Source organism: Callorhinchus milii, unplaced genomic scaffold (genome assembly GCF_018977255.1).
Source record: "Callorhinchus milii isolate IMCB2004 unplaced genomic scaffold, IMCB_Cmil_1.0 Scaffold3, whole genome shotgun sequence".
NCBI lineage: Eukaryota > Metazoa > Chordata > Chondrichthyes > Chimaeriformes > Callorhinchidae > Callorhinchus > Callorhinchus milii.
Genome location: NW_024704744.1, coordinates 38,499,556 through 38,526,535, shown reverse-complemented (window position 1 = coordinate 38,526,535; position 26,980 = coordinate 38,499,556). Strand labels below are relative to the sequence as shown.

General features: G+C 37.8%; 1 protein-coding gene across 1 annotated transcript in view; it reads left to right on the top strand.

Annotated features, from left to right (window-relative positions):
• The window catches only part of LOC103182210 (protein lin-28 homolog B), a 142,276-nt gene that overhangs the window by 2,043 nt on the left and 113,253 nt on the right, over positions 1–26,980 (top strand). Inside the window, exon 2 of the mRNA XM_042333435.1 lies at positions 14,800–14,851. Coding sequence (XP_042189369.1) covers positions 14,812–14,851 — 40 coding nt within the window. The 5' untranslated portion in view covers positions 14,800–14,811. The remainder of the gene's footprint in view (positions 1–14,799; positions 14,852–26,980) is intronic.

Here is a 26,980-nt window from a genome sequence, read left to right as displayed (position 1 = left end):
CCAGTAAATACTTATACCAACGAAACATTGATGTATGTTAGGTGTAAAAGTATTTTTCCAAGGCCCTCTCCTTATTGAAATGCCAACATTTTCACCACCCAGATTAAAATTAATGAACAACAACAACTTGAATCTATGTAGCTGCCTACACCTTGGATAGTGAAGTATGGTGATGCAATTTGTTTAGCACTTTTAGTCTCTGGGTTAATCCAATCTCAGCCCTTCTATATGATATAACATGTTGCAACAACTTGGATATATTAATAATAATAATCCCTGCATTTGATATAGCGCCTTATTACGTCTTCGAGACGTCTCAAAGTGCTTCACAGAATATACTGTGAAGTAAAATTGACTGTATATTTTGTGGGCGAAACGTGGCAGCCAATTACGCACAGCAGTGTCCCACAAACAGTCATGGATTGAGGTATCAATTTTTGTTTTTTTTTAAAAAGGAATTATTATCCCCAGAAAAGCGATCCGCCAATCGACTAACAATTGGGTTCCTACTTACTACCACTGGGTAAACCGGAGCGCATGGAGTAAGGAAACTTGCCCAACGTTTCGCCCTGCTGGGAACTGAACCAGGACTCTCGCTTACGAGGCGAGTGCTCTAACCACTGAGCTGCAGGATATATTTAGGATATATTGGTGTGATTAAGATCATAGTTACATTATTGATCCTGTGGTAATTTTGTCACTACATAATTTGCATGACAATATATTTATCATATTTCAACTTTTGGCTGTCAATATTGCAACATCGTATCATATAGAAAGTTGTCTTGATTTCCTTCTGCTTTCCAAACTATTCAAAATTCTACTTTATTTTTCTCAAGTGACCAACTTTTGAGTTTGATATTTCATTAGAATGCTACTTTATGCAGATTTAAAAAACAAGTGTTTCAAAATATTTTTCATATGTTGAACGTTTTCATATCTTAACACGTTTGGTGTTAAGAATTTGGACTAAATTGTAGATGCTATATGGTAAAACAAGCAAATTATTTGAGGAGATTTTTGAAAGATGACTTAATGAATACTTGTAGTATATTGTATGCCAATATAATCGTATGAAATTATACTAATTGGTATAAAGTATTAATTTAAAGCAGTATAGCATTAATCAGTTTATGATGCCATTTATGTCCCAAACAAATAAATGTTCAGTAGATTTTGTTCAAAAAGTTAAAGTGAAGTTTCATCTTTAATTTTACATTATAAGTTAGAAAACACCAACACATTGCAATTATATAATGCCTTTCATATCAGGAGGACATCTGAACGGGCTGGACTTGAAAATACAGCAAGTAAACTTGCATATGTTAAATTGAACAACAGTTTGTAAAATAGTGGTGTAAGGTTTTATACAATTTGCAGATTCTGATTTCCCAATTTTAATTTATAAAATTTTCTGAGAGGAAATTGGGGGAAAGTCAGTACCAAACATTTATAGTGGATTTAGAATTTGACTAAGGTCACCATCAGAAAGAAATGGCCAAATTGCAGTTGATGCTAAATTACTGATGCAGAATTCCTGTATATTTGCTTTTTTGTAAATATACATGGTAAAAAGTGGATTTACTGTTTGTTAAAATTTTAATCTGTTGGTTATAAAATTGCAAACACTATTTATATTTCACAAAGATGTTTTATTTTAGTTTGCACTACTTGATATGCCCAATTCAGAAATACAAAATATTTGAATGCATAAATCAGGTAGTCATTATCTACTTTTAGAAATTGTACCTAGCTTTTCGTCAACCATGTTGTTAGTTGGAAGCATCAGTGCATATTTTGATAATTATGATTTATGTATGTTTTGAGCGGTCTGGACAGAATCATCTTCTCAACAAGATCAAACCATGTTATATGTAAATAAATACTGCCAATAATTTAATTTATAACACTTAAATTGTACTGAATATATTGTAAATATAAATACAAAAAGGAACTGATGAAGCTAACAACCAAATAGTTAAACAATGCTGAAGTAATGTTGTAACTGATGATCCCAAGATGATCATCTATTGCTGTTATTAAACTAAAATTATTTCTGTACACCTTCTAGAATATTGTAAAGCAACCATTAAATACTTAATTCAGCATCAATTTGTTTGATACTTACCTTGTACTGACTTCACGTAAATGAAGATCTAAGTGTAGATTTTGTGCAAAGCTCTTAATTTTATGCAAATTCTGATTGAAGCATAAATGTTTTCCTGCTAAGCTTTTAAACATTCAAAACCAAATAAAAGCAAATCAATGCTAATATTGATTTAAACCAGTGGCAGATGCCATAGGGACATATTTCTAATATTTGTGACGTAATTAATCTGTTTTGGTTAGATTTAAACATAAAGGATAAATGTGTTTTCTACCATCATTTTTAATCAAAAATGCTGAACTAACTATAACTTCTTGCCAAGCTCATTCTTTTTAATTTTTTTTAAATCAAAGTTGTGCACAGTTTACATTTTGATACATTCAGCATGTGACCAAGGTTAAAATAAGGTTGTCATACCTTGCTTTAGACAGCTTGCTTTGTCAACAAAAAAAATAGAAATTAATTTCTTTACAAAAACTAAGAAAATATGAAATTCCAAATGTGTGTCTTTAAAAAGTGTCCACATCATGTCATTAGCACAAGACAAATATTTTGAAAGACATTACATTGTGTTTATATTTGTCTACATACGTTTTCAAAAGAAAAATATTTTATAATCACCTATTCAAAATATTCTACACATTGTAAACTGGTGAAACAATGTGTCTGGATGATTTTGTTTAAAAGGGCAAATGTGTATATTTGCTTTAAACTTTGTAAATATTGCATTGTATAATTAGAAATTGGGCAGTGAAATTTCATAAGGTTTCTCTACTGTTCTGCTAGTTTTTAAGTAAACATGTAAGCACATTTCTGGGGGAAAAAAACATTTGCAATAATTTGCAGAGAAGGACCAACAGAAGCAAACCTTCACAATATAAAATGTTGCACTATAAAATCAACCTGGCTGTTGTTTACACAGTTCTCCAGCTTACAAGTTCATTCACTTCATGGCTGTTTGTGTGACCGTATGGTACAAATGGCTACCTAATTTGCCTACACGAACAGTAATTACTTGTGAATGCTTTGAGAAGTTTTGATATAATAAAGCACTTTAAACATTCCAGGTCTTTCTCAAATGTGGCTGAATTTGTTGATAAACAACATTCATTGCATCTGGTCCATGTTTTCTGAGATGAAAAGGAAATGGAGCATCTTATTAGAGTAGTACATTGTATAGACTGACACTATACCATATTCAATTTAGCAGTTTATTTAACATATCTAATTTATGACCTCTAGGAAATGGTAATCTTGGGATTATTTAACCATTAAATAGTTAAGTAGTTGATATTAGTGAACACATCTTTGTTCTCTTTATCATCATCACACTGCCTTATTTATTCTGTCAGACACAGCAAAGCAAACCACAAAACTAAACATGGGATGATTACAGGCCCAGCTGGCAGCCAGTCCAGTGAGTTTGAATTCCTATTGCTTTGCTCGGTTTCCTTCTACTGTAATATTCAAATCTAGTAAAGTATATTGGAGCGTTTTTTAAAAAACAGAGTTTACTCATACGTATAAGCATCTAGCTTTAAGCCTGTCTTAATTTGCACAAGAAATCTGATATTGTGGAGGTGCTCTTTCCATGACATAATGATCTTGCATGATGTCGCTGACCGGAGTGCTGAATCAAGACAGCCATATTGATCATTACTGAATCTCACTGATCAACCCGTATTTGGAAGCTTTACAAAGCTGAGCGCTGAAAGATTGCCAGTAAGTTATTTTCTAAACCTATTATACACACAATGATAAATATAACTCATGTTTTTTTTAAAATAACGAAAACCGGTACCATAGTTAAACTCCACTGCTCCAAAATATTGAGTTCTAAAAGCAATATCTCTTCAATCAATATCCTTTGCTGTTGATTTATCTGAAACAGTCGCTTCATTGAGGGTAGAGGAGAATGATTTAAAATTATATTTTATATATCAAATAATCAATGAATTGGTCAGAAATTTAATGAAAGGGATTATTATTAGTTCACAAGGAATTGTTGATTGCAGGATGGCTTAAATGATAACCTAGGATCCTACATGTCAGGAATTAATATTAGGCTGATGATAACTTGGAATTGGTAAAGCTTTTGATCAATCATCAAAAGAAATTCCATTTGATAGTTTAAAAAATCCATTTTGTAGACCAGCTGTACTGCTTAAACCATATAGTCAGTAGGAGGTGCATTTTCCAAGGAATTACAGTACCTTTTCATCTCACAGCACCACACGTTTCAAAGGCTATCAGCTAATAAATGGATCAAATTTGATCAAATCATGGTAGGAAGATATAATGATGATGCAAGAAGATTTACACTGAAATGTAGATTTCCATTATTTAATTGAGAATATTACCAAGTGTAGTGTTTAATGTTTAATAAAATTTTCTTTAATCAAAATGTTTTTTAAATTTTTATATGTATTATAAATTAGCTAAAGTATTTTTGGGAATTTGTCGAAATTACACAATTTCTTAATTCATAACTTTAGATAGATTAAATACTAATCTGTGTCAGGATTATTCAGTGCAATATTCTAAATTGCAAGATAATCCCATTCAATTAAATGCAATGTTTAATGCAGTGTGGTTTGTTTTAATGCAATGTGAAACATGATTATTTCTGTATAGCATTAAGACTATTATTTTTATCAATCTTTGAAAGTGGAAATTGCTTTGCATTTTTCCATAGTAAAGTGTGGAACACTGGTTTCGTTTGTTCATATGAGGGCTGTTGTCATTGGAAATCAAATAGAGCTGTTTATTGACATTCTGCCTCTAAAAATAGAGTCTGAGGATATACGGGATCATTAGATTAAAGGGCATAGGTGACAAACCAGGTGGAAGGTCACTAAGCTCATTTTGAACAGGCCAGTACCAGTTTTCCCCCATCTGAACAAAGGCTTAATTATGTAGCTTGGAAGCCTGTAATAGCCAGTCACTGTGGTCACTGGAGATTGAATTGGCAGGATACATTACTACTGAGAACTAACTAATTGATGTCTTAATTTCAGTTTCAAATGGACAGAAAGGACATTAAAAGTTACCTTATTCTTTCCTACTGGACCTTATATGGCATTAAAGAGAAAAAGAAATTGTGAAATGTGTAGCTTGAAAACAAAATTTTTGTTTACGTAGTTAAATAGCTCTACCTATTTCAATTTATTGTTTAATATAACATTGTGTTATGGTCAATCTTACTTCATATTTAATAAGTGCTTTTACTAATAAATATGCCAAATTAGAAAATACCTACATGCTACCTGGTGATAAATGCAGGAAATGATTGTTTGGATGACAACAAACAATTTGCTATTCTTATTTCAAGAAAGAGTTTTTTTTAATGTGTATATCAAATTATGTTCTTGTATAAGACAAATGGCTATTGCCCTTTTGTAGTACAAAATGGTGTCAAGTTTCCAATTGTGGAATTATATTTAGACTTCAGGCTGCAAATCCCAGGCATTTTGGAGTCCTGTAGCTATAATAAATTAATAATCCTTGCATTTTCTCAACATCTCAAAAAGCTTCACAGAATAGACTGTAAAGTGAATTGACCGTATATTTGTGGACGAAACGCGGCAGCCAATTGTGCACAGCAGTGTCCCACAAACAGTCGTGGATTGAAAATGACCAATTTATTATTGTTTTGTTTTGGAGGGATTATTATTAGGCGTGTGGAGTAAGGAAACTTGTCCAAGGTTTCGCCCTGCCTGGAATTGAACTCAGGTCTCTCGCTTGCAAAGCATGTGCTCTAACCACTGAGCTACAGGACTCCACGGTTAGACTCCAGCTCAGTGGTTAGAGCACTCGCCTCACAAGCGAGAGATCTGGGTTCGATTCCTGGCAGGGCGAAATGTTGGGCAAGTTTTCTTACTCCACACATCTCTGTTTACTTAGCAGTAAGTAGGAACCCGGTTGTTAGTCAAATAGTGGATCATGTTTCTGGGTGTAATAATTCCTTCAAAAAAACAAAACAATTAATAAATCGGTCACTTCAAGCCATGACTGTTTGTGGGTCACTTCTGTGGCAATTGGCTGCCGCGTTTTGCCAACAAAATATACAGTCAATTCATTTTACAGAATATTCTGTAAAGCGCTTTGAACATCTCGAAGATGTGATCAGGTGCTATATCAAATGCAAGTATTATTATTATTTTCATGTCTACTGATGAATATGATTCCATATTGCAGATGTCTTAAATCTGTTACCACTAACGTTTGGAAAATTAGCACTGCAATGTGTGTCCTTAATTAAGATGTAAACCTTGTCTTGTTGCAAGATCTTATTAGTGAGTGTATGTTTATTCCCCAATTGCTGCAAAAACTGGAGCATTATGATGAGTAGAGTTGTATTCAAAAAATCTATAACTTAAAACCAGAATCAATATTTACATGTATGCTTGTTAAATATTTACCTCTGCACAATTCAAAAAATACAGCAAATCTAAACTTCTATTGAACAACTTTAGCTGCATCATCCACTAAGATTTTCTGATATTATACAAGCTTCTACTGTCAGTATATGTTTAAAATTTGGATTTTTGTTATTTTTATTTTAAACAAAGGTTTGTTACAGAAAATGGCAGTAGTATTTTGTTACTCCTAAGGAATGAATTGTATTTGTTTGAAATTCAAAGATTTAGGTTGAAAGCATGTGAGTTGCCCAATTCATGATTGAGCCTCATGATATTTATCCATTTCCCCCTCTTAGTCACTACAACCAATGCATAAATTAAACCACATGTTTACCATTTAATATCATTGTTTCTTGGAGAGGAAAGAAATAGGGAGCGCAGTGATAATATTGTTACATACAGCAGTTAAACAAACCAAACCATACTGTTTTGTAGGATAGCAATCAACAATAAGATTTAAACCTGACAGTCAGCTGGATAGAAGAAAGGCCAGAATGCAAATGGTACAAAATTATGCATGATTTGGCCAGATTACATTTCCACATCCTGCCTACTTGTTGAAATGTATTAACCCAATTCAAATAGTGTATATACATATCAAAGTAGTTAAATAAGTAGCAAAGTATGTTTGTTTGCAAACAAACATACTATTAAAATAGATAATAAAATAAATGTTTTCTTGCCAAATTAGTTAGACTTATCACAACTGTGTATCCAATTGAACATTTAAAAAAAACAAATATAAAATTCTGCTAGATGCAAATTTAGTCCTTTACTGATGTATATAGTTAGTGACATTCTTTGTTCTCAAATATTACTTAATAAATCAGGATATATTGAATAGTATTTCCATGAAACAGTATCACCTTATCGTTTAAAAATGTAAATTATATAAATATTGCAACAATTTAAGAAAATTCAACATCTAGAAACTAATAATAAAACATTTGATTAGTGTCTAGATTGATTTGAAATTGATTGAGATTAGATTAGACAATGTACTCAATTTTTAAAAAAAACAAAATTACCAGAGAGCAAGTTAACATTTTAAATCAACTATCAAATCAGCTAGAAGCAAATGTTCTGACCCTAGGTCAATGGATCAGTCAATATGGTATTTAGTTGATTCTTGTTACAAATAGTTACAACCACTGTCAAAAATAGTGTTGTAAGGAAGTTGCAATGGGAACATACAACGTGTTAATATGAAACAAAACAGACATACATATGCTAATGTGCTAAAAAGGAAATTAGCTTTTTCAAATATTGTATTTCTTTTTTACTCAAAATAAAAACAAGCTTTAGTTTTACTCATCTGTAACCCTCCTTTGTAACATATTCTGCAATTGTCATGTTGGTATAATTTTAGATGCAGCATGTGAGAATTCTCCCATAATAATAATTCTTGCATTTGGTATAAAGCCTTTCACGACTTCTAGGCGTCTCAAAGCGCTTTACAGAATAGACTCTAAAGTAAATTGACTGTATATTTGTGGGCGAAATGCGGCAGCCAATTGCGCACAGCAGTGTCCCACAAACAGTCGAGGATTGAAAGAATAATGGCAATCTTAATGATACTGAGAAAAGTGTTAATAAAAATAATCCTTGCATTTGATATAGTGTTTTTATCACATTGTCAATGCCTCAAAACACTTCATAGGATTTTACCTTAAAGTGTATTTTGTAGTCAAAATTCTGCAGTAATTCAGGAAAAACGAATTATGTCTTAAATTTCATTCTGAACTAGAGAATGAACCTGGATTCTTATGGTTTTTTTTTCATCAAATCCACATTTGAAGCTTGAATTATATTCTGCAGTTTTCTGTCAGAAAAATAACATTTTGAAAACAGGAAGCAGCATTCAATGTTCAGAAGCCTTTGCGTCTAAATTTGGTATTACAATGAATCTGTAATCTCACATGTTCAAAGCTCCTTTTATTTCTTATATGAAAGAAAGTTTTTTAAAAAATCAGTTCTGAACAGTAGGAGAAAACTGAATATTCCATTGATAAATATCTGCAAAGATGATAGGTGGTAATTACATGATTTGCATTACACAGAAATTCTGTATAGAGGTTTTGATGAATGGAATAAGAAATATGTTAATAAAAAGTAATGTTAAAATCCTGAATGTATAAAATGTTATTTAGTAAACTATAGTCGTCAGTAAACAATGTAACCCCTATGATGTTGATTTTAAATTGCACACATGTTGTAATTCAGTATATGACCTTTGAAAATGTATTTTCTATGAATATCTAATGCACAATTGGTTAAAGCAAATTTACAAAAAAAGCCACTATTTCTTTCTGTTTAAAAATGCAAAATATTGTGCTTATTTTCTATTTAATAAATGGAGTAGTTCTTCAACAGAGAATCTAATGGTAAACTTTTCCCAAAGATACAAATTGCTTATAATGTTGCCACTGGAAAATGTCAGTTGTTTTTGTTGAGGTTCTGAAGCAATTTCCTGCCCATTTCTGTTTTTTTTAATCTTTTCAGTTACATTTTCCATTGTCCAGAAAATGCTTTTTCATCCAGAAATATATAATTATGCAGTATTTATATTCATTTAGAAATGTGTAATTTCTGTTCCCTTTTCTGTTTGTTCCTCTATTCTGAGGTCTAATGCAGAATTAAGATATTGAGATTTTTGCACTTAAGTATTTTGTTGCAAATTCCAATGAGTGTTTAAAACCAAAGAGAAGATAAGTGAAACTGTACAGGCTCATTCATTTCTAAAGTTGGTTCAAATTAATACACTGCTCCAAGAATTCTATATTTACCACTATTTATCATGCAATCCCTAATGTCATGTGTGCCAACATTCCTTTCTTAATTTAATTGTCTTTCTATCAAGTAAACTTTGATATTTCTGTATGAACTCAATTCTAAATTGAAACTGTCACTCGTATCACTCTGAGATTAACATTTACTCAGGGCTACTCTGATTTAAAAAAAAGTATCTAATGCAGTATTGAATTTAATCTGCACGATATATTTAGGTAAATCCTGGTAATCCATAATGAACTAGAAATTGTATTCATAGCCTTTAGTCAGTGTCACCAAGTATTGATTTGATTTTGTAAACAATAGTTTGAGGACATAATCCATATTTCAGCTGTCACCAACAACCATACATTCCAAAAATAGTTTAAAACACACACAAAAAAAATCCTGTATAAGCAGTGACTATAAGGGACAGATATTTTAGGTCAGATGACTGTTAGGAACCAAGAGTTGTTCTCATAGTTTAAAATTTCACAACTTTAAATCAAGCTCAGGTGCCCACTGCCTACTTTTTTTGGTCCAGTGTATGATACTGTATTCCTATGGTTTCAAATGTTGGAAAGATGTGCAATGAAACAAGATAAAGAGCTTGGAATGGTTATTTGTCTACTTTGAGTTTCTATATTTGGTGCAGTACCGAATGCATGAAGTCCACCACTAATATTGCTGGTCCTGAAAGCACTGTGTGTTGCTTCATAACTAATTTCCTTGACTTCTCACCTTATACCGTTTAATAAAATAAATTGTATAAAACATGTTTTCAATAGTTTAAAAATTAAACACTACAATTTGAGAAGAGCCATTGAATTTGTTGATAAGTTTGTGGATGAAGTTTGTGTATAGGGAGATACTTCCCATTTTCCCCTTCTGCTCCTTAGAGCATTAATTCATGCTGGTTACAATTCTGTGTGTTTGTTCATTTCTGGTGCCCCATTGAAATGGTGATTCTTCATGAAGGAACCTAAACCAGTGTCGCCATGTTATTCAATTGTGGAAATCTGATACCCTAGACTAATTCCAGCCTCAACTGATGTCCAAATATATATGCACTTCCTAGCAGGTTCATTCATTTCATAACGTTCAAGAACAGGAATGCTGGCTGATTCTTCTCTCCCTTGATCAGAAGTACTGTAGTCAACCATAGCACCCATATAGCTACCCTGTTTTAGGTTAGGCAGTGACATGGACTGAGGGTCAAACGTGGAACCTTCCTGTTCATTATGGCTTAGTCCCACTCTAGAAATGGCTTTTTATCAGTTGAGCTGTTGGGCCATGTATCTTGTATTTTATGTTCAAACACCTATAAATAGAGTGCATTTTAAAGAGCATAAGCCGACACAGTAGTTTGATGTCACAATGAATGAGTCAAGTTTGAGTTTGATCATTAAGGTTAGGATTTGTTAGATAATTTGCAGTTGGAATTGGAGATGACAAAGTACATAGTACAAAGTATCCTGCAACAGTGCCAATGTCTGAATTAAAATATAAAAAAAATTGACTCAGGCTTGTCTAAACAATGATAGTCCAATTACTTAACATTTTGTGTTGCATTCATCCACAAGTATTATTTTCAGTATGTTGAAGTGTAGAATGCTAAAATGTTATAGAACTAATAAAAACTCCAGTCAGTATGTGTAATGTACACAAATTGACTTGAACATTAATGTAATTAGATCTTACTTGAAATAAATACCAATTACAGCATCATTAATGTTATACATATTTAATGCGGGAAAAACTCCCATGTTGAGTTCTAACTACAATGCACTATTAATACTTCATGGTTACAATGTCCAGTTTAGGATGATTTCCCTTTCCCAAATTTGACGAATGTCATACAAGAGGCAACTGTATCAATGAGATTTACTACCTAACCGACTAATATGGGTACTTATCTGATTCCCTTCTTGGGATTACCTGTGTGAACTGTATTTAGATTCCTTACAAATTACTCTTCTGTTTGGGAAATGGACCATTGCTTGGTTTAACTGGCTTTGAAATGGGTTGTGGTTTGTTTCTAATGATGTGATATTGTAGAACATCTCAGGGTAAGCCTTTAGCTTGCTTTGTGTCAGTCACATGTGATGTCCAATTTTACCAAAAATCTAGAGTGTTAATGAAGTATGCCTTTGTCATACTTCATTAACACACGCTGTGTGTTTGTACTTTAAATGAAATTACTGACTGGCACCTAATGTATTGCCATAAATTTAAGAGGCAAAGTCAAGCAGCAAATAATGTGGAAGAAATTGGGGTTAAAGCAATAGATTCAATTGAAGCTTAAAAATCAGATTTGACCTGTTCAATTGAACAAATGTTAATTTAACAAATGTAAATTAATCTATTTGGGGTCAGGGTAAATAAACTACATATTTTTTTGATCTTGAAGACCATTGTATATAATACAGTGGAGGACAGTGGTTTGGTCGTCCAGGTCATCTAGCGCTACTGTGAAGCCTCTGAGACGCCGTCCGGCGTGGAGGGCGCTATATAAATCCAAGTTGTTGTTGTATCTACATAGGAGGAAGACCAGGGCAAGCATGTCAAGCTGTAAGCAGTCCTCTTTGTAGCAAGAAAATACAATAAACTGCACTGAAACAAGTCCCACCACCCATGAATACCCAGACTATAATACATTGGGCTGCTTGTTAAAGCCCCTGTGCTGGAGATGTGTGTATTTATCTGCTTTCATAAAATAAGCGAATATCACCATAGAAACGTGCGTACCAGGATGTCTAGAAAATAAAAGGTAATCCATTACATAACAATGGTGATAAGAGGGTCGCATTGTGATTCTGCAATTGAATGTATTGCAGTTTTTTTGTTTAAATTAAACGATTACATAAAACCTTATGCTTTTCAGGAAGAAAATCAAAGCATCAGTTTTAGCGTGGGATGCAGAAAGGAATCGCAAGGTAGTTTGTAGTTTTTGATACCTAAAGGCCTGGTCTTTTTAACTGAGAATGACATGTTTTATAGATGGCTGCACTGTCAGACAACTACTGTAACAGTCTCACAGACTAGCAGTGGCTGTTTGTTTCCCTTTCCCCTGTTTCCTTTATCACCGTTACGTGACTTTTCCCACAATTTATCTTTATAGCGGCTATTTTGTAAGAGAGTACACGCAATCTATTAATGGGCTGAAGAACACGAAAAGTTATAAATATTGTGGATGCATTTACTCAAGGCAAGTGAGGAAATGGGGAGTGGGAGGAGGGGGTGAGGCGTGTTCTAGGCAACAGGGGGGAAAGTGTCAGGTTTTTGGTACAGTATTGTAAACCACCCTTTGAATACTGGGGGAGGGAGGGAGGGAGGGAGATTACTGTTAATTTTTAATATACTGAAACCATTGAGGCACTGATTTTCTTCAGCACATTACACTACAATCTCTCAAGCAAAACTGTGCATCGCTGTTGTCGGATTCAAATATCTTTCACCACGTTTCCAATTACAGTACTTTATACGACAGCCGATCGTCTGACCGCGAATCAGTAAAACCCGCTTCATTCCCAGAGACGGCGCTTAAAACAGGAGAGGTTGGGGTTGATTCCCCCCACACCCCCCCCCCCCCACACCCCCCAGCTTCGTTTTATAAATCTGCTACAAGATCGCGTGTAAACTTGGGGAAGCAATCCGTGTAGAGTGCTGAGAAACCAGGCGCCGGCTGCCTCGGTGCCCGCAACCCAGGTGGCTGACTGTTAAGGATCAGCTTTATTTTCTGATGTGATAGTGAAGCTGGTGTGTGTGTGTGTGGGGGGGGGGGGGGTGTGGGTGTGGTGTGTGTGGGGGGGGGTGTGAGTGTGTGTAACAGTGTGTATGGGGGGGGTTGTGTGTGGGGGGGGTTGTGTGGGGGGGGTGGGGGGGTGTGTGTGAGTGTGTGGGGGGGGTGGAGGTGGGGTTGTGGGGGTGAGTGTGTGTGTGGGTGTGTGAGTGAATGTGTGTGTGGGTGTGTGTAGGTGTGTGTGAGTGTGGGTGTGTGTGTGAGTGTGAGTGTGGGTGTGTGAGTGAGTGTGAGTGTGAGGTTTTTTTTTGTCTGTCGGCACAAGGAAACCGTGTTGTCTGTGCGCTTGTCATTCATGTCAACTCCAACCCGGCCTGATCTGATGTCTCGCCTCCCTTTGCCTTAACCACTTGAAAGCCACAAGCAAGGCTGCAGTGTGTGAGTGAGTGTGTGAGTGAGTGTGTGTGTGTGTGAGTGAGTGAGTGTGAGAGTGTGTGTGTGGTGTGTGTGTGTGTGTGTGCACAATGCACATGTTTTGGGCAATCGTCGAATGGTTTCCATGGATCCTTTTTTCAAAAAAATCGCTCCAACACACACAGAATGATAAACATATGATATCGTGTGCACACCTGACTGCCTGTACACCTAAGCTCCGAGAATGCCTTGTACTAGGGTTGGTGCGGTGCCTGTGAGAAAGCAGACGTCGCTCGTTACCAGGTGAGTGTCTGTGTACACAATCATGGAGCCAGCCAGCCTTAAAATAGCCCCATCGAAACCTGAGCCCTCAAACCCAGCCAGCCAGCCTCAGCAACACCACTGCGCACAGCACAACACTTTCAAAATGGCAACAGTATTGAACCATACACCAGTCTGTACAGATAATCACATACAGTGCAGTACTGTACAGCGGGTATCTTAATAACATCTCCATCATGTTTCCCCTCGCAGTGGCCGGGCGGCCAATCTTTGTCTCTTTTCGCGGTGGTTAGGACCTCTCCAAATGATTTTTTTTTTTAAATTGCAGTATATTCTGCTCCGTTCCTCTTTTTCTGCATGTAGTATTATAAAGTGCAAGTTTCCATAATCCAGAATTCATCATTAAGTTGAACCTGGTGGTAATATTATTGAGGGATGTTGGGACTGGGTCAAGTAGTGTAATTACTATGTTTAATGCTTTTAAGCGCCAAATGAGCTCTTGAATATTACTGTACAGAGAAATTAGCTCATGTCACTGAGCGAGTAATGGAACGCAGGGAGTTCTTGTGTTACAGTCTGCTGATAAAATAGCATTAATGATTAATAAGTTGGAAGCATATACACCTCTCTTTTGCAATAAAGAAATAAATCCGTATGTCTTGCTGTCAAAAAGTAACCATGGGCATGCTCGCTTGCTAGTGATGTAACACTGTAGGCAGCCGATGGTTTTGGTGGTGCTTTCTTACCCAACTTATATAAACACCTGTCTGTTCTGGAGAGGGGGGATGTATGCATGTGTAGATGGGAGAAACTTGAATTCCACCCAACTTTAGCTCCATTCACCTACACGGTTCAGTTCTGTTGTGTTATCTTGTGACAAAGGTAAGCCCTTACTTACAGCCCATGGCCCTTTTTTTCTTAGTATTTCTTATTTGTTCCGAATCCAAACCGTGTAACTGTACATTCCAGTGGCAAAATGTTTCATTTAACTGAAAAGATCAAACATGTGTAAAAAATGTCCATTGTTCTTTCTGGTCAAATTGAGCCTCCGTGTTAATTTCCAGATCCTCCAGAAGATGATGCGTTCACTCAAGATAGTCTCCTGCCCAGACTCAGGTTGGTATTTCTCTCTCTCTCTCTCTCTGTTGAATTATCCTTGGTTTTGCAAAGTATGAGTGACACTGTGTGTGATTGATGCTTATTTTTATTCCCATTTCACAACTTGATAGTTCCCTAGAAAATCCAACTCTAACTTGTGCCTCTTGATAACTATGCCTCTTGGTGTGTGTGTGTGAGTATATGTATACACCCACTTTAACTGGACATGTCAAAGGGCAGCTACGTTTCTAAGTGAATTAATGGATTCTGTTAAACGAATTGCACTCCCCCATGACAATTACATAAGCTTTCTATTCAATGCTTCTTCCAGATGCGCGTTAAATTCCATCTTTAGAAATAATATAATTGCTTATTGTAGCGTGCGGGGCATTGAAACAAAAAAGTGCAACGATTTGGGATTATTGAAATGCCTTCTTTACCGATCTCCCCCGTTCCATCAGACACAGGATCCAGTGGATCCACACTAAGCTCCTACCCCAGTTCTGGCCAGGCTGCACTGGCTCCCTGTGGCGCCTGGAGACCCTCCTATGTGATTGTGCTCCACCACTCACTGTGGAGCGCTCTGCGACCCTTCCCCGCGGCGAGGGATGTTATATAAATGAAAGTTGTTGTTGTTATCAAGTCTCAAACAGTTTTCTTTGGGAGAGAGGGGGGGGTGGGGAGCGGTTAATATTGAAACCATAGCGTGTAACTTCCGACCAAACCATATACTGGTCAGTATCACAAACGCATCCCGGTGGACCGTAAATCACGGTTTTTTAGTGTTCTTTGCTCATTGGTTGTGATTTAGGTATCGGGATCCCACTGGATGGGGGTACTGTAGTTTAAGACATTATGGCATAGGAGTAGCAGTTTTGTGTGGAGTGAAGATAGGTGCGAGGTGCTTGTGTTCAACTGAACACCCCCACACCCCGCTCAGGGGGCACAGCAAGCTTCAAGCTGAACGCTTCAGGGCAGGAAGCACTGCGGCGCTGGAGGAGAAAGAGACTGTTTTCCAGCCTGGGATCCAGGTCCTGCCAGAAGTTGATTTATTTGCTTCTGGAGCCTAAGCCTCTAAAATGCACTCTCTTGGTGGAATGCATTATAAAGCATCACCATTGAGTGGTAGAGACATGCATTCATAAGTATCTACTGCATTTTGTTTCACTTGTACCGATTTATTTTTTTGGGTGGTGGTGGTGGTGGGGGGGGAGGAAGTTTAGTTGAATCAATAATAAATTATACAGTAGTTTTACGAGTTATACTCAGGGCAGGGTAAGGTGGGATTGCAATTCTGCAGCAGCAGAAATGAAGGTAATCATTTTCATTCATGAAAATGACATTCAGTTTTTGCTCATGTCAAACAACCGTTTGCCAGAAAGTCCGTTCATTTTAAAACTGTTCCGGAGATTTTGGGGGATTTTATAAAGCCCCAAATAAGTCAACAGACAAAGCTGTTTTGCTCAAGTATCCTCGGGCTGCAGGCGGCGCGCTGGGGGGTGGGCGCTGGGGGGTGGGCGCTGGGCGCTGGGGGGTGGGCGCTGAGCGCTGGGGGGTGGGCGCTGGGGGTGGGCGCTGGGCGCTGGGGGCTGGGCGCTGGGGGGTGGGCGCTGGGCGCTGGGGGGTGGGCGCTGGGGGTGGGCGCTGGGGGGTGGGCGCTGGGCGCTGGGGGGTGGGCGCTGGGGGGTGGGCGCTGGGCGCTGGGGGGTGGGCGCTGGGCGCTGGGGGGTGGGCGCTGGGGGGTGGGCGCTGGGCGCTGGGGGGTGGGCGCTGGGCGCTGGGGGGTGGGCGCTGGGGGTGGGCGCTGGGGGGTGGCGCTGGCGCTGGGGGGTGGGCGCTGGGGGGGTGGGCGCTGGGCGCTGGGCGGCTGGGGGTGGGCGCTGGGGGTGGGCGCTGGGGGGTGGCGCTGGGCGCTGGGGGGTGGGCGCTGGGGTGGGCGCTGGGGGTGGGCGCTGGGCGCTGGGGTGGGCGCTGGGGGGTGGGCGCTGGGGGGTGGGCGCTGGTTGGGCGGAGCATTTAAACGGGAATTGCGCCACCGGAGGAGCTGAAACGGGAATTTAACTCCATTGCCCGTGTGTGTTGGTTATATTTTGACTCGCATCGACTCTGTTCGGCATAAAAACAGTTACAACCGTAACCGACCCCGGTGACATCTGTGGGAGTGCATGTTATTGCCCCGGGAACTGCACCGGGGAGGCCCCGGGGGGGCGATCGCCTTCACAGAAATGTGGTCTATCTTTAATGAGGACCGAGCGGGGTTTCCAAACACTTCACATCCCATCGGGGCATCTTTGTCTCTCGCCGCAGTCAGCACAGTATCCGCCAAACCAAAGCCACTGAACTTTTCGCTTTTTCTAAAGATACATTTTAGTTAACGCGATGCCCCCCCCCAACCCCACCCCCTCCCCCCTGCCCCGAACTCCCACCCCAGTGCCTCCAGCGGAGTGGGCTTCCCCACATTGCACTGCCCTCTGTAGTCTCCTCGTTGGATTTGCAGTGCACACACAGCGGGTGTATTTGCCGAATGCCCCGAGCGCTCCAACCAGGCGGGGTAAGGCCATGCGGGAACACATCTCGATCGACTGCATTTGGAGTGAGATGCTTTGCTTTACCTGAGCGACTTGTCGGATTGCCCCCCGCTCCTGGTCGCAGTCCGGACCGGACCCTCAGCTGTCGGTACATTGCTGTTGGGTGGATCCCCGCAGCGCTGCTGTGCGGCGCTCTCGGTGCCTCTCTGTGACCTCCTCCTCCTCCTCCTCCTCCTCCTCCAGCAGCAGAGCAGCCCCAGTCTGTGCACCCACTCACAGCACCAGCCGCCGGAGAGGGGGTGCCTCATCCAATCAACACAGTCCCTTTAAAGAGAAGGTGTCCTATTGCCGATTTCCTCCTTCAAAAAGGGCTGGGAAGGCAATTTTTCAATAAAGGTTATTTTTTGCGTGTGTGTGTGTGTGTGTGGGAGGGGGGAGGAAAATAATTCCACTTTCCTGTTGGTAGTGTCAATTGTCTTATGATTTGAAATAAATCGAAGTGTGTAGATAGTTCCCATTACCTCCTAAAAGTTGTGTGGCATCCCAGTTATCTTTATTTTAAGAACGCTGCTGGGAAACTAAATACTTAAATCATTCCCCGAGTTTCATGGAAACAATAGCACCTATAACTTCTAGAATATTTCAAAGGGCTTCACAGAGCTTATGTTGGCAAGTGCAGCAAGCATTTTATATACAGCAATATCCCACAAATATCCATAAAGTAAATGAATTTTATATTTTATGGGTGGTGAGGGCGGGTTCTCTTTTTGAAGAGTGCCATGGCATCTTTAAGATTCATCTGAATAATAATAATAATAATAATCCTTGCATTTGATATAGCGCTTTTCACGTCAGGAGGACGTCCCAAAGTGCTTCACAGAACACACTGTAAAGTGAATTGACTGTATATTTGTGGGCGAACGCGGCAGCCAATTGCGTACAGCAATGTCCCACAAACAGTTGTAGATTGAAAATGACCAATTTAATTATTGTTTTTGGTTTTGGAGGGATTATTATTAGGCTCTGTGTGGAGTAAGGAAACTTGCCCAAGGTTTCGCCCTCTGCCTGGAATTGAACTCAGGTCTCTCGCTTGCAAAGCGAGTGCTCTAACCACTGAGCTACAGGACTCCACAATAGTATAGAATAGGCAGATAAGAGACAGATATAGGTTAATGTACAAGGTTTACTTCTTCAGCAGGAGTTCACCAAATATTATCTTATTTGTCTCTTTCAAATGCTGCTTGACCAGCTTTGCATTTATTTGGGATGATTTTCATAAGGTTACATATGATGGCTTTCTCAAAAAGTTTCAAAAGTGTTGTAGAGTGCTCCCCACAATTCCCGCTAATCCAATGTAAGTATGATCCTGTCCAAGATGTTTGTGTGTTTTAAGCGACTTCCTTGATCAACAATGGAATTTTCTTACCCTCTTCAAGTAAGTTTCATCAGTTGTCAAACAGACTACTTATATAGGGGATCATCAGAAGTGAATCTCTGAGGTGTTTCAGGAAACAATATATTTGTGTACTGGAGGATTATCCAGAAGGCGTGAATTCATGATATAAAATAATAATTAATCATTGCATTTGATATAGTGTCTTTCACATCTAGAGGATGTCTCAAAGCATTTCACAGGAGTTACTGTAAAGTGTAATAGTGCCTGTGTATTTTATAGCAGAATGTGGCAGCCAATTGGCACACAGAAATGTCCCACCAAAAACAGCCATGAAGTGAATGATCAATTTCATCTGGGAGTCTTGTGTCTTGTGTCTTGTGTCACTCATAGCTCTGGTATTGGGCAAAAGAATCAATTCTGAGGTGCCTACGTGATGAAAGGGAAAGAGAAATTGCCTGGGATTCAATCGTTTATAGTACTTGAGTACCCCATGCTGGTTGACTAGAACAAGGGAGATTTTCAAAACAATGTCAGTCAACAGTTGGTGGTATATTCATAGAGTGAGGAAAATTTACACATGAAAAGACCAAGTTAAATATCCAATGTTTTCTGTTGATTGACAATTAATGGTTTATAAGATCTTTAAAAAATGAATGCGCCTTTCTTGGTTAAATGTAATTTATATATTGTATTCATTCAAAAAATGTTGGGTGGGTCTGAGTTCATATTGCTTTTTTAAATGCAATTTGCTGTTGTTGTTCTACAATAACAAAATATAATCCTGATATGTGTGTGTGCTACAATAAACTGAAAATTAAACTCAGAAGACAAAAAAACACATTTTGGGTTCATCTAAATCTAATTCATGGAGCCACCTGAACAAGTATTTCTATAATAATATCTTGTATCTTACCTTGAAAATTCTAAATTTTTTATTAAATGTCATCAGATACAATAATGACATCGAACACCATTTAAAATGCTATTATTTTTCAACATTTGTAATATTTTACCAATGGTTGGATTATATTTAATGTGAAGAAGATTAAATAATCTACAGAAATCACTTTCTGAAATATTAGTTTGATTTATGAACTAAAAATCGAATTAATCATTTTCCTTTACTTAGCTTCTTAATTATATTATGCAGTGTCCAAACCATACCTTTTCTGTGAAGAGTGGACAGTATAGTTCAGCATATTTTCAAAAAGAACTGTAATAAATATTATGAAGATGTCACTGTTTGCCTGTACAGTAGTTTAATTGTAAAGTGTATACGTAATATTGTAAACTGAAATAACTTGTAGGGTGTCATTAAAAAACACCAGTTATTTGTTATGAATCAAAAGTGAATTGCAGAATTCAGTCTTAAGAACAGGGACAACACAAAGAAGATCTATTATGAACTTTATTTATGAGAAAGCTGAAAGTTTACTTTTAATTTTATTGATTTCAACAATTTGTGTTGCATATTTGTCAACAGACTCCAGTATTCTAACTGTCATCTGTGCCTTTTTACTGAATGCACTATACAATTACAATGCAATTTACGTTTTGTGTTTTTTACATCAGGAGGCCATTTCAGTATGCAGAACATTCAATATGCACAACCTCTCAGTTGACAGTTCACTTACATGAAATATTAAAACATAGAAGCAACATGATCAATGAACCAAAAAAGTTTGATGTACGAACATCTTGAACATATGAAGCATCTCTATATTCAGGGTATACCACTTACTATTGGCTGGTCTCTGTAGTTTAGTAAAATCAGCAACAAAAAAGGAGGGCTACCGTATAACTAATAATAATAATAATCCTTGCATTTGATATAATGCTTTTCACGTCTTCGAGATGTCTCAAAGCGCTTCACAGAATAGACTGTAAAGTGAATTGGCTGTATATTTGTTGGTGCAACGTGGCAGCCAATTACACACAGCAGTGTCCCACAAACAGTCGTGGATTGAAAATGACCAATTTATTATTGTTTTGTTTTGGCGGGATTATTATTAGGCGTGTGGAGTAAGGAAACTCCACTAACTAAGAGATATCCTGATACAGATTATGTTTTTTTCACCTGTTTCAAGTACCACCTCATGTTCTGACAGAGAAAATGCATGTTGTTTGTTTCCAGGTCCCTTCCAATGCTGCTCTTGATCTGGCCACTGGGAGGTTACAAGAGCAGTTTGGGTGACTTTTTTTCCCCCAAAATGTGCTCTCTCTCTTCCTCTCTTCCTGTGGGGAAGTATCACACCTTGTGGGTCCTCACCACTTCCTGTTTTATAGGAACTTGCAGTGCATAGAATATTGGGAGATCTTCCACTGTGTAGTACACAGTTTTATTGCATTGTGCTACCCTTCACGTTTGATTTTTAATAGATTTTGTTAAAGATTTATCTTGTCATATATTGCGAAAAGCAAAACAGCTTAAACCATAAACAGATCCATAGAAATTTACAGCTCATAAGAAGTCCATTCAGACATTATGTCTATGGCTGGCTCTTTTAAGAGCATTGTTTTTAGTCCCATTCACCTGCCCTTCTGCAAACCCTGCAGCATAGTTATTTTTAGATACTTATCTAGTTTCTTTTTGAAATGCATGAACGAAATATGAAACTGTACAAATATTTCCAACAAAAATTATTAAACAAAACACGTTTGTATAGGTGTCTCATTTCAACCCCAATTGTTTCACTGGCTGAAGATCATATCATTGTTAATTTGCTGGTCATTTTAAGAATATCTGGGAACATTGTTTAAAATTAATCATGTTATTATTTATTTTGTTTCTTTTTCCCATTTATTTAGAAATTAGTTAATTGTTCTGCCCACTTTATTACAATAAACATAACTGACACATGATGGGCTTAATGACTTGCTGCACTAGCATATTCATTCTGTGGAAATTGTTGGCACAAACTAAACTGATAAAATTTTCTGATAAACTGATAAAAAAAAACTGCTACATTTTAGAATCATGGTACGCTGTACATACCATTGCTACTGTATATTTAGCTGCACAGTTAGCTTGGTTGGCATGGTGAGGATCATTGTAGCACAGTATAGATAAATAGATAGACAGAAACGGGTAGGCTATTCAGCCCCTAGCGCTGTTCCACCATTTTATAAGATCATGGTTGATCTGTACCTCAGGTCCAGTTACCCGCCCTTGCTCCATATCCCTTAATAAACTGACTGAACAAATTCTTATCTACCTCCACCTTGAAAATGTGAATGCATCCAACATCCACAGCCTTTTGGGGGAGAGAGTTCTAGATTTCCACTATCCTTCAGGTGAAAAAGGACCTCCTAATTTCACTCCTAATAGATTTTATTAAATCTGTGGAGTCCTGTAGCTCAGTGTTTAGAGCACTCGCTTTGCAAGCGAGAGACCCGAGTTCAATTCCAGGCAGGGCGAAACCTTGGGCAAGTTTCCTTACTCCACACGCCTAATAATAATCCCTCCAAAAAAATCCACTAATAAATTGGTCATTTTCAATCCATGACTGTTTGTGGGACATTGCTGTGCGCAATTAGCTGCAGCGTTCGCCCACAAATATACAGTCAATTCACTTTACAGTGTATTCTGTGAAGCGCTTTGGGACGTCTAGAAGACGTGAAAAGCGCTATATCAAATGCAAGGATTATTATTATTAAAGATTTATCTGATCATACATTGTGAAAAGCAAAATAGCTTAAACCATAAATAGATCCATAGAAATTTACAGCACAGAAGTCTGTGCTCTAATTTTAAGATTATGCCTTCTTGTTCTGGATTCTCCCACAGAGCAGATATATCTGGTTACTGCAGGACTCTGTTTTCACATGACACTGTCTTCAACTGCACTGTATAAGTAGCTTGTACAAGTAGTGCTAAAGCTGGGTGATAAGTACTGTACAGTTTGGTGTGGCAGCACATTCTGTGCTGTTTGAGAACAACAAGTTTCACTTATATAGCATCTTCATGCAGGGTTGCATCTTGGAGCCCTTAATTGCTCTCTTCTCTTGGAGAGCCACACCTAGATTAGGTTTAAAAGGTGGAATTAACTTGATTAAGCAGTTAGTAAATTTATTGCGCTATTGCAAAACTGTGTCATATGAACATGGAAATTGGGTTGAATCTGAGGTCTGTGCTGAGATGGTATCAGGCTGGATAGCCTGAACCCTCAAGATTGGCCATAGTGTTCCATGGTTAAAGGGTGGGGGTAGAAAGAATCACACAGAAAGAATCTACTTCTGGCGAGTATTCAATAATCCCTGCTGCAAAGTGTACGTATGAGTTTGTTTCTTGAGAGGAAAACTGGACAGTCTTCATGAGTGTACCTAAACAAAGACAACTCCACTAATCAAAAGGGGGAGGGGCATCACAGCAAAGCTGCGGCGTGTGTGTGATCGAACTTCAGTGTTGTATCAGTTACTGCCCAGGAGGGAGGAATTTGGACTGGGAGGATAAAATAATTATTGGTACTGTCTTCTACATATGAGGGTTTAAATTACAATATTTGTAGAAGAATTTGTGGATACAATGAGTGTCCAAATATTTTTGAACCTAAACCTCCAAAATTCTGCTAAAACAAGATTGCCAACCAGGTGCCAGGAGCCATTTTCTTTTACCATCAACCAGCTTCAGGTTAATAGAAACAGGACTGGACCAAGTGGAGTTCCAGAGGGTTGGTCTTAGATATTTTGAGGTTCCTGCAGGACTTGTTACTTGCTAATTTTGCAAATCTCACAAATTAGATTCCTTTATTTCAGAAAAAGCAGAAGATGACTTACTACTGGTGTGTTTATATTTGTTTCTTATGCTGTATTTTGCTTTTCCTGGAAAGGCGTGACAGTTTGGGTCAGCTCATGTAAAAAAAAGTCACCACATTGATGTGATTATAAGGACATGGAGATATAATGGTTGTGTCCCTGACTGGCATATGCTCAACACTCGATACAAAAATGGGGTTACTATTGGTACCTTTTATAGCAGTCTGAACTCTGCCACCCTGACCCTAGTTAATAACAGTGGAACAGGATAGGTTTTGTTTAAGGGGGTGGAAGCAGTAATCTAAAAAGACATAAGTGTGCGATGATGGGGTTAGAAATTGAAAGAAAATTTCAGATTTTTTGTCTTCCATCTTTATAACTACACAAGACTGGTACATCTAAAGTATCGCAAATTCACTTTGTGTCCTAAACAGAAAGTTCTGGTTTTATCTCCACCTGATTTGTTTCTCTCCCTTTTCCAGGACATACCTCGTAATGGCAGGGTTGATTTTGAGCTAATTAGGACCATATGTGCCCTTAACCTCTGTTTTCCACATGTCCTTAGTTCAGTATCAAGGACTGATGCTGGAGATTTGAGCCCAGCCCCCACTCTTCTTCTATTTCTAAGACATCTAGTTCATACATATCTTTTGCCTGCTGCCATCAACATTGAGTTTATTAGACTCCTGTTCATGTTGGTCATACTCTGTGTTTCTCTTTTTGATGTTAATAATAAATTCTTTTTTTTGAAAAAAGGTTGCATTTCCTTTCACAGTTTTTGTCCCCTCCTCATTTTCTTCTCTCTTGAATGAAGTAACCCACTGTCAACTGTGTTGTGTGTGCTTCTGTGTGGATGACCCAGTCATTGTTTAACACCACACAGATACACTTTCCAGCAGAGGTCACTGTGTGACAATCAGGAATAGAAACCCTGGTTAGTATATCTTGTATATTTTTACACACATCTATGCCTATTGGGGCCATTATAATGCTTTCCCCTCTGCCAGTTGGTTCAGCGGCCTCAGAACAAACTAATGTTCAATCCTGGGACATTTTTAATGGTCCATTTACCACCTGAGACATCAGTCCAGCTACTATTTTCTAACTTTTTAAAAACATGTTTATAAAGTAATACATGAATTAAAATAGATGATAACAATTTTTTTAACAGATTGGTGACTAATCCAAAATCAGGAAGTGATAACAATGCAACCCTTAATTATCTTGTTTCCTGTCTAAAATGATTAGATGAGTAATAATTTGAAGATGAATGATTTTTTTATTTCAATATAACAGCATTGTTGTTTTTGTTTTTAGGAATAAGGGAAATAAACTGAACTGAATGGATTGTTATTTTAAAGAACAAGCAAGCACAGGCATAATGGACTGATTTGCCTTCCTCTCTTGTAATTTCTATGATTCTAAGCTTCACTTTCTGCCTTGATGATAATAATAAAATAATAATTATAATAATTATTATAATATAAGGAAATGCAGCATCCAAAGCTTGTTAGTCTTGGAATTAATTGATAACAATTATTATGATAATTATTAATAACAATTATTAATTGATAATACGCTTAAAAGTCTAGCTCTTTGACCATGCTTTTGCTCAATAACCATTAATTCTCCTTCTTTGCTCACTACTCCCTGTCATCTCTGTAAAAAACTTGAAATGTTTGTCTTATGTGAAAAGTGCTTTGTAAGTGCAAATTGCTGTTATTGTAGATTTACTGTTCAAGAAAATTAAACAGATGGTCTTAACCGTATGGGAGATAAACCCTCCTCACTCCAAGCTAAGTATAAGTAAATTGCAGCAGGATAAAATAAAGGGTACCAGATTGAAAACAGTACATACCTTTAAATGTTGGCAAATGGAATGATAGGTCTGGCTTTTGGTAGAAGGCACCATCTGGTTGGAGTTGGAGAGGAAATGCAGCAACCAAAGGTTGGAAGTCTTACAATTAAATGATACACTCTTAGAAATGTTTATATTCTTTTGGGCATGTGGATTAAGATGGATGCATCGCATTCTGTTGCAGTGCCCTTATGTAAGCACCCTAACATAGTGGTAGCTCATAAATAAGTGTTGTTTAATGATTGTCTTAAAATCTGCTTTATTGAGGTTATGCATGAAAGGAGATGTATCATTCCCAACAGATAAGTCAGCAATTTCAGCCCTCCTCAAAACAATCTCTACCTTTCTACAACTTTGAGGGATCCTTTGGAATTTCAGAATTTTATGCAGCCAGAAGTTTATTAATCTTATTTTACAGCCAAATCTTATAAGATACTTAATATGGTGCAGTATAAAGCATTAATAGAATAATTCTTGTGGAGCTGCTTTTTCGCAGCTTAGTACAGTACGAGACCCTGTGGGTAAACTGAAATACTCATCAGAGAATAAATGCTGGCTTTGTGTCTCAGATCAGGGGACTCCTTTGCATATATTTTGAAAATGTCCTAAGATACCTCCCTTCTGGGAAGGAGTGGTGAATACGAGAGCAAGGGCAGAGGGGTTAACCATCAATAGTGACCCTAAGATATGTATATTAGGCTCATTGTCAGAGGTTAACGTTCCACAGCATTTAAACTGAATGATTCTGTCAGCACTATTGATGGCAAAGAACCTTATAGTTTTGGAGTGAAAATCAGGAGAGCCACACACATTTTCTCATTGGGTGAATGAAGTCCTTGCAAATATAAGTTTGGAGAAATTGTTTTTGAAGAAAGTGGATTTTTTTTAACAAACCTTGGATAGAAAAATGAGGATTTTTGGAACAGAGGGACAAGATCAAGGAAATTAGACTCTCTTTTCATTTAGCAGCAACAACAACAATTTCTGTTTATATTCTGTCTTTTATGTTGGTAGGATGTCTCAAAGTGTATCATACAGGTGACTAGGAAAACAACCTGCAAAGGCGGGGGTGGGAGAAGAAAGGTGACCAAAAGTGCAGTTGAAAAGATAAGTTTTAAGGCAGGCTTTAGAGGTAGAGGCTGAGGAGGAGGGTCTCTGGTATAGAGTTTCAGAGAGCAGGGGCAGAATGGATTTTCAAGAATTTTCAGAACCCTCTGGGGTTTGGAGAACATATTTATCTAGCTGTCTGTCTGTGACTTTTTGTGTGTGTGTCTGTGTGTATGTGTATCTCTCTCTACTTATCTGTTCCATTCTATCTCTCTCTGTATCTGAGTCAGAATGTGGATTCAAGCTCCATTTCTCAAATTTAAGATCATAGTTTAGGCTGACACGCTGATGCAGTGGTGGAGGAAAGCTGCATTGTCAGAGGATCCATCGTTCAGATGAGATGTTAAACTGAACTCCCATCTGCCTGTTCTGGTGGACATTAAAGATACTATAGCACTTTTCGAACAGAGGGAGTTGCTCAAGATTTTTAAAAAATGATCATTCACTTCATGGGTGTTTGCCGGACATTGTTGTGTGAAAATTGGCTGTTGCGTTCATCTGGA